Source organism: Atta colombica, unplaced genomic scaffold, assembly GCF_001594045.1.
Source record: "Atta colombica isolate Treedump-2 unplaced genomic scaffold, Acol1.0 scaffold69, whole genome shotgun sequence".
Taxonomy (NCBI): Eukaryota; Metazoa; Arthropoda; class Insecta; order Hymenoptera; family Formicidae; genus Atta; species Atta colombica.
The window spans coordinates 81,605-91,327 of record NW_017259560.1 but is presented as its reverse complement, the minus strand read 5'-3'; the positions used below and the strand labels follow the sequence as shown (position 1 = coordinate 91,327).

The following is a 9,723-nucleotide window of genomic DNA, read 5'->3' as shown; positions in this document are numbered from 1 at the left end:
TTATATTCCATATTTATATCAAAAACGCATTTATTACCAGGTATGTAAATATGAAACCGGAATTTACCAATAGATGGCCACAGCTGTAGTTGCCGTCAGACGGCGCCATTGACGCCATTTCCTTGTTCTGACATCTGACGAAGTTTTTCAACTCACAACAATACAAGTTTCATACAACAGTATAGTTTGTAATAGCGTTGAACATGTCGAATTTTGTGCCTGGAAATTACGATTTGTGGACAGCATTGATTTTCTATTACCATTTAAAGAAAACTGCTGCAGAATCGCATCGAATGCTTATCGAAGCTTACGGTGAGCATGCTCTTGGTAAATCACAGTGCTTTGAGTGGTTTAAAAAATTTAAAAATGGCGATTTTGACATGAGAAACGATGGAAAACCGAAAAAGTTTGAAGACAGCGAATTGTAAGCATTGTTGGATGAGGATGATGCTCAAACTCAACAACAACTCGCGGATCAATTGAATGTCAATGTGAGAGAAAAGCCATCTCCATACATTTGAAATCCATGGGAAAATGGGTTCTACATGAACTGAATGAAAGACAGCAGGAAAACCGAAAAACCACTTGCAAAATGCTGCTCGCCAGGTACAAAAGAAAGTCATTTCTCCATCGAATTGTTTGGCGATGAAAAATGGATATTTTGAGAATCCTAAGCGTAAAAGATCATGGATAACTCCAGGCGAATCATCGACATCGATTGCAAGACTAAATCGCTATGGACGGAAGACAATGCTCTGTGTTTGGTGGGATCAGAAAGGTGTGATCTATTATGAGCTGCTAAAACCTGGCGAAACCGTTAATACTGAACGCTACCAACAACAAATGATCAATTTGAATCAAGCTTTGTGTGAAAAACGACCGGACGGAATATCAAAAAAAGCAACACAAAGTGATTTTGCTTCATGATAATGCACCATCACACAGCAAAACTGATCAAGGAAACGATTGAGGCATTTGGTTGGGAAATACTTTCGCATGCGGCTTACTCACCAGACTTGGCTCCGTCCGATTACCACTTATTTGCATCGATGGAACACGCACTTGCTCAGCGCTTCACTTCTTACAAGATGTACGAAAATGGCTAGATAATTGGTTTGGCTCCAAAGAGCAACAATTTTTTTGGCGTGGCATCCACAAATTGTCAAACAGGTGGAAAAAAATGTATAGCTACCGATGGGCAATACTTCGAATAAAATATTTTTTATCATTTTCATGCAATAAACGTATTTTCTATAAAACGTGTATTTTCTATAAAAAATTCCGGTTTTATATTTACATACCTGGTAAATGCGTTTTTATACAAAATGAATCTGAAATATTTTTTTCGATACGTTTTCAACCATTACGCATGCGTACATAACATACCCTAATCGTACCACCTTCTGAGGTGAGGCAAATGGAGCGTGCTCTTAATTGATCCATGGAGTATGCGACGCGAACAAACCTATCAATTTTCAGCGTCAGACGAAGGCTATGGGTCTGCGCACAATATATCAAATATTAGAAACAGGAATAAATATTAAAATTTCAATCTATCAGATACCGCAATACACGGTAAGTTAAAATCGTAATATTTATTTCCTATTCCTAATATTTTCTTCATTATGCGCAGGGCCTATGCCCGGCTACGGTCCACTTGATGCTACGAATGCTTCAAACATTTTTTGATTGGTCAGGTAAAATTCTTTTTTTCGATTAGTCAAATAAAAGTTCGAAGCATTTGTAGCATCAAGTGGATCACACACGAAATCAGACACTAGCGACAAAATTAATATCATGTGATCACACACGCTACTTTTCAATGTTTCATGAAAGCACCAAGCCCGACAATTACACCAACTAGCCTCAACAAATTTGTCGGGGCCACTTTGTGTACACTCGTGCAGTGTACCGAATCCAGACCAACATGTGACACTAGCGAGGAACTGCACTATTCAATCAATCAGACACATCAGTTGCACCAACACCCGAAATGTGCAGTCGGTACGTCCCAGCTGAAATCACTATGAGTGCAGAAATGAAATGAAAATTATTAAAACACGTTTTATTAACAGTTTTATTAACGTTTTATTACAATAAAATATATTGGGGATTGTACGGTTTAATCTGATTTTAATACATTTTTTCGGCAATTGTGTGTAACATTTATGTGTCTAGTGCATCCCAGCCAAAATCGCTATTAATAATAGCAAATTATATCAACTGTCGATAATGTCAGTGTTCTTCAATTACCTTCGGACCTTAAAGCCCTTTTTATACCGCTGAAAATTTTCCCAGGGTTGACGATCTTAATAGCTCATGGAATTACCCAAGGTATCCGACTGACAATTAAAACCTCTTAAATGTTGTTTAGAATCATAATGTGGATAACATTTATCAAGATCAAGGTCATTGAAGGTTGTTCCTCATATTTTAATTTTTGCACTAAAAATTACATTTCTACATAAAAATTCAAATAAGAGGTACAACTTCCAATGATTTTGATCTTGACAAATGTTATGATCCTGAATAACATTCAAGAGATTTTAACCGACGGTTCGATACCTTGGATAATGTTAATGTCGGCAATACTGTACCTTATAACTCGAAAAGTACTTAATGAAAATAATTTCATTGTAGTGTTTTGGAAAGTTCTGGAGGCAAACTACAAGAATATGCAATGAAATATGGAATTCCATTTAAGAATTGATGACTTTTCTATGCCCTTCAAACAACTTTCCGAGGTCAAACCAATAATACCATCTTATGTCCCTCTCCAAACTACTCAACTTTTGTCTGAAACATTTTTCTCTAAAATGCACTATTTAAGAGATAATTTAGATAGTGCGTTAATTAAAACAATAAATCCTGTGTGTGTGTGTGTGTGTGTGTGTGTGTGTGTAATATTAGAAGTAATTTATGAGTTTCTTTTCTGAATTTGATCGATTATATTTGACCATTGTAATCATGGAAGAAAATAAAAATTTCTTCTACCATAATTGTAACAATTTATAATATATAATAACTTATGAAAATTAATTTACACTTACAGAAAAAAGAATTAAACTTTTTTCTGATGTAGAAACTCATATGAACTTGTTAAAATAAAATTATCAATTGAGACTAGACTGCAAATGATTGATGTTTGCTGGCAAATCCATTAACCAAGAAGGAACTGCTATTACCATTTTGAATTGTTTCATAATAATTCGGAAGAATTGTCTTCTTTTCTTTCTCTATTCTTTGATCATACTTAGCCTTATTGTAACATAATACTCCTAATATGGCCATAGTCATACCAAATATGTTAAGCCATGTAACTGGATTGCCAAGTACGAATAATGTCACTCCTATCACAAATATACGTTTGCTAGCACTCGCTACCGCATATGTCAGAGGCGTCACAATAGATAGCACGGAAAATGCAATAATATTTTGAAACCAATTAAGTATACCATCTAGAAATAATAGTCCTAATACATAATAGCTTATCTCTACGGATGGTTTTAACATCGGTTCGTACATCAAATTGTGTAAATCATACATAATCCAAATTGGTGAGAACATAAATAGAGCTAGACGACCAAGTATATGTAGCAGCCGCAAGTGATGTATGCCTGTGTCATGTAACACCTAGATCAAAAATTACAAGATTAAAAACAGAAATAAATGTAGTTATGGTAAATGAGAAATAATTTTTTTTCATTATACCTTTTTTGAATAAATATTTTGCAAAGAAAACGCCATAGTGGACGCTAAAGCGCTTATCAAGCCAATCATGTTGAAACTAAGCTCTGTTAGTGTCGCTACAGCTACGCCGCCAACTATCGGTACAAGGCTCAAGTATACCTTCCATGTTTGCTGCTCCCGAAGTATTATTCTTGATAGAGCCACCGTAAAAAGAGGCATTGTAGCCTTCACTGGGACAGAGCCAAATTTTAGTTAATATATAATTAAAAATAAAACCTAAAAAAGAATAGAATAAAATAAGACAAAAAAGATAAAAACATGAAGAGAACAGAGGTGAAAGAAGAATAAAAGAGGGAAAAGCATGGTAGAACAATATGGTGGATGCATTCATTTATGCAGTTACTGCCGCAGATGTCGTTCATTCATTCTACCTGCAGTGCAGTTTGTCATTCGTTTACGCAGGGATGTATGCCATCTGCGCCGCTCGGAAGTCTTGCTCTGCTCCCAGAACTGCGTCACAGTATAAAAATATACAGTAGGGACAAGATCCCAGTTTCTATTTAGCCGCGCATATTTATTTGCGCATCAGTGGCCATGTTTTTGATGGCACCAATTCCAATCAAAGCAGAGAATCCACAGTTTCTCAGTTACTGCAATCACACCATGACATATTACTGCCACAATTTACAGTAGCGCAACTCTCCTGATTTTGTCCAAAAGAAAGGTCGCATGCGTGAAATAAGTAAGTTGCCCAGTAATGCCATCTAAATCTCTTCTATCTCACTTCTTTCTTTTTCTTTCGTTTTCTTTCCATTCTCAAGGCCATTTAAATGTTCGAGTAGCTGAAATACGGATCAGAGAAAGAGATAGAAGAAAAGAAATCATGATTAATTTAGTTTAATTAGTTTAATTTAGTTTATTGCGAAGTTTTATGAGAAAGATTACATTCCAGCAAATGAGAATGAATTTAAATGAATTGACATGGATTCAGATTTTCAGAAATATTGATTCACAAATGAATGCTTTTCATCCTGAATGCTTTCAATCCTGAATGCATTTTTATTCATTTATAGGAATTGCATGAAGCATATCTCTATGTCTTTCAATCTAAAAATAATATTAGCTTTTTCTATACACAACACACACATTGTGAATACTGTTCAATTCAAAATTTTGAATAGAAAATGCAGTTTTTCAATCCAATTGCATCCAATTGAATCTAATTGAATCTAATTAAATAAAAAAAAGTATTGTTTAAAATATGCATTCGGATAGAAAAAAATTTCAATCCATTTTAATCTATTCTCGTTTGCTGGGATGTTAACAGAATATTAGATATAAAATATGATACAATAGACTATAGTAGACATAACGTAAAATAAAATACAATACAATAGTAACTTGCAAATGATTAGGCATCAGCAAAATTGTTACAAAGCCCACAATATCGGAAATAAAACAACAATGCAATGAGAGGGAAACCATTAACTGAAATCATATACACATACATACATACACGCACATACATACCTGCAAACACCAATTTCAGTCTCGCTTAAATACTGAGTGATATAATTGCTGGATTGCTTTCATTTTAACTAGAAATCTGCGTTCTATGTGATGCAATTCTAATAATTTACTAAAATAATTTACTAAAACACAAGTTATCTAGCAGCAAAACAAGCATCGTGTGCCGCAGTCAATTAATTAAAATATTTTTATTTTAGTATAATATATTATTTTAGTATAATATTTGTATCACACAACATTTATATAATTTTATATTTTCTTATTTTGTATTTTTTTTTATTTTGCAATGCATTACAATTAATAAATCTTTTTCTTTTAGTTTTATTACATTTAGATTAAAAAATATACTTTGATGTACAAATCAAGGAGAGAGAGAGAGAGAGAGCAAAACAATAAAGAGTAACTGAGAAAGAAATTCAGATGGCGCTATTAGAGAACTTATTTATTTATATACGCGTGAACACTTCATTTTGGAAAACTCTAATATCAAAGATGCATGGACATATGAATATGTGGATGGAGCGTAAAGCTACGGGCAAGAGGACCGATATCCGCGCGACGAGGGAGGGGAGGGTCAGCCATCTTGTCTGGCAACATTTTAGCTATTTGAAAATCGATATATGTATTATATTATTTGTATTTCCAGTGCATAAAAATAGGATTTTGTGAGGCAAAATTAATTCAATGGATATGTGCAATTAAAAATAATTTTCTGTTTATATTAAAAGAAGTAATAAATATATCAGGTGTATAAGCTTAAATTCGCTGTTTGCTCATAGGCATTAGTGAGCGTACAAAGCTACCCTGGGCACACAACACACTTTTTTTTATGTGTTTGATATCTGTCAACATTAACCAGTGCACATCATCAGCAATTTCATACAACAACATATATATTTTCTTTCGTAATCATGTCTAGTTTTTTGCTAAAAAAAAAAAAAGCATTTGCGGGAAGTTTTGCTTTTCTGTTTCAATTTGAAGAAATCGGCTGCCGAATCGCATCGAATGCTTGTGGAGGCTTATGGCGACAATGCTTTCGGAAACGTGCAGAGATTGGTTTCGTCGGTTCAATGACGACAATTTTGACCTGAGTGACAAGAAGCGTGAAAATCGGCCCAGGAAAGTTGAGGACTGTTGCAGGCTCTTTTGGACGAGGACGATACCCAATCGCAAAAAATGCTTGCCGAGCAATTGGGTGTTTTTCAAGCAGCCATTTCCATGCGGCTACATGCTATGGGGAAGGTTCAAAAGATCGGAAAATGGGTGCCACATGAACTGAACAATAAGCAGATGGAGCGACGCCAAAACACATGCCAAATTCTGTTTACCAGACAAAAAAGAAAGTCGTTCCTGCATCGGATTGTGACAGGCGATGAAAAGTGGATCTATTTTCAGAATCCTAAACGCTAGAAATTTTGGATTGATCCCGCTCAACCATCAATATCTTCCTCAAGATCAAATCGCTTCGGACGGAAGACAATGCTGTGCGTTTGGTGGGATCAGGAGGGTATCTACTATGAGCTGTTAAAACCTGGTGAAACTGTTAATACTCACCGCTACCACCAACAATTGATTAAATTGCACCGTGCTCTGCGTGAAAAAAGACCGCATATCGGAAAAGACATGAGAAGCTGATTTTCCTCCACTACAACGCACCATCGCACACGTCAACAATGGTCCAAAACTACTTGGAGACACTCAACTGGGAAGTGCTACCCCATCCCGCTTACTCACCAGACCTGGCACCTTCTATCACCTGTTTTCGTCGATGGCCACGCGCTCGCTGAGCGGCACTTCGATTCTTACGAAGACGTCCGAAAATGGCTTGAGTAGTTTGCCTTGAAAGATGAGGAATTTTTTTGGCGTGGTATACACAAATTGCCCGAAAGATGGGAAAAATATATAGCAAGGGCAAGTACTTTGAATAAATTTGTTTTTGCTTCCTAGGAAAAAAAATATATTTTTCTGACTAAAAAACAGCGGATTTAAGCTTATACACCTAGTATATACCTATTACTTCTTTTAACATAAACCGAAAATTACTTTCAATTGCACACAACTGTTAAATGTTTACAAATCAAGTAATTAAAAAAAGGGGCTATGAAGTTATTTTAATGTTAAACCACTCACAGAAATAATATAAAACTAATTTTCATATAATTGAACAAACATTTCGACTTGTATGCAAGGTCATAATTAACGTTACAAAAAATCGGTAATTGCAAGTAGTAACAGTTAGGGCAGCATAAAAATTCTAATAAATCCAAAATCATGTTAAACGTTATTAATATAAAACATATATAATACTGCCTCGAATTTTATATTAATAATATTTTAACATATGGCTATAGATATTATTAGAATTTTTACCATATGGCTGTAGATATTATTAGAATTTTATTTTTTATACGATTTTAATTGTACTCGTAATTATCGATATGTTGTGATATTGATAATGACCTTGTATAAGTCAAAATTGTTCAATTATATGAAATTTAATTTTATATTCTTTCCAAATTAGCATTAAAATGACTTATTGGCTTGTAGCCTCTTTTTTATTATTTATTTTATATTGAATCTTTATTTTTATTGTAGGTTATAAATATGTATCGATGAAAACTTATTTTAATATTTTGCTCTTGATTAATTTACTCCTTAGTTTTTTATAGCTTTTATTGATACAGCCGATTGCAACATAATGTGGCATTGTTGATGTTTTATTTTAGAAAAATATAAAATTTCGTATGCACAATATTAGTTGCTTTTCATTTGCACACACGTGAAACTGAGTCTAAAGTGAGCTGAGTATTTCAAACTCAGATTAATAACGTCATTATTTGCTTAAGTTTGATAAAAAGTTATCACATGACAACACAGATTCGAATCTGACTTTTAAAGTAAGTTTACGAAACTCACTAAAACATACGATCTCAATCTTGTGCAGATTATAGGCAAAAATTCAATTAAATCTCATTTGTCATGTAAAAAGAACATGCATTCAACTGAATTATGACGTCACAATTAAGAATTATCTGAAAATCGGTGTAAATGGAAAGCAACTATTATTCTCTCTCGTCACGGTATCCAGCAGCGATATCACACACACAGGCTGCATTCCGTTTCATGCATGAAACGGATGATGTATCATTTATCCTTGTTTAACATTCAGTAAATAACAAGAACAAATGCGTGAAACAGAACGCAGCCACAGTTTATATTTATTATACTTTATTATTTTATCGATAAAAAGCAGAATCAGTGTCGCCAGACAATATGGTGGCCTCTCCTCCCTTAAAAGCTTCACCTCCCGCATCTGAAAACTCTAGATATTTATACGTTCATGCCGACAGAGTTACGCTACTGTATATACTGCGCTTGCTTAGCGACGAGACACTGCCATGTCTCCTGAATAACTGATTACAGCAATTAATTTTATGAAGCAACATGACTGTGGATGTATCTAACTGATTCGGTGGAAGATTCTGAAAAGTTAAGATTTTTTAATCTCCTTTTTTTATTGAGTATAGGCGGTGGTTCCTACTGCTATAAATATTTGGTCACCAAAGATATGGCAACTCTGAAATTTCGTTTGAAAAAGATTAAAACTGTTGACGCTACTTGTCCTTCCTACTATATATTCTTATACTGTGATTGCGTAAACAAATGACAAATTGTGCTGCAATCGCTTTCCTAGGTTAAATATCTTGGCTGTTCATAATATCGCCAGCTGTCATAGCCGATTGCCAAAAATGAATTTTATTCAAATAAATGAAAAGGGTTACGAACAACTTGTCAAAATCACTTGTTTCACCATTCTTCGGAAGAACGACTATGATTAGTCAATTTCATAACTATGGATGTTATCAAACCGATTAAGTATACCATGTAAATGTAGTCATTATATATTTAAGACAGTTTTAAAATAAAAATAGACTGTGAATACTATCCCATGTTTCACGACATTAATATTAGACAGAGGTACTAATATTTTCTCTCTCTCTCTCTCTCTCTCTCTCTCTCTCTCTCTTTCTCTCTCTCTCTGTCTGTTATCGATTTTTAAAACTACTACTCTGCATACAAAAGTCGGCTCAATCATCTTGTGTTATGACTACAGTATAAGTACATACAGCATGGATACTGAGCGTCGACATCTTTGATACAGTGGGTCCCAGATCACATGACTCATCACCATGTTGAAAGGTTGGAAAGATTAGCGTTTAAATTTAAGTTTTTATAAAGCTACAGAATAATTTTCCTTTAAAAAAAATAAAATAAAATAAAAAAAAAAGATTCGACCGTATCATGAAAATTGTTTATAGCGAGTTTATTTTTAAATCAGAATTATATAATAATATAAGTTAACGAATTCATTATATAAAAATAATATTCACATTAATAATAATAATATTATTAAACAGTAATAAGTAAATTACAGTTTTCGAAAAAAATATTTCAGATTCATTTTGTATAAAAACGCATTTAATAAATGCGTTTTTTATATAA

The 9,723-nt window shown here is 33.8% G+C and overlaps 1 protein-coding gene across 1 annotated transcript in view; it reads right to left on the bottom strand.

The window, feature by feature from the left end:
* Positions 1 to 3,123: 3,123 nt before the first annotated feature.
* LOC108692321 (solute carrier family 35 member E1 homolog) overlaps positions 3,124 to 9,723 on the bottom strand; it is a 10,219-nt gene continuing 3,619 nt past the window's right edge. Inside the window, exons 2-3 of the mRNA XM_018200519.1 lie at positions 3,712 to 3,920; positions 3,124 to 3,633 (exon numbers count right to left, since the gene is read on the bottom strand). Coding sequence (XP_018056008.1) covers positions 3,124 to 3,633; positions 3,712 to 3,920 — 719 coding nt within the window. The remainder of the gene's footprint in view (positions 3,634 to 3,711; positions 3,921 to 9,723) is intronic.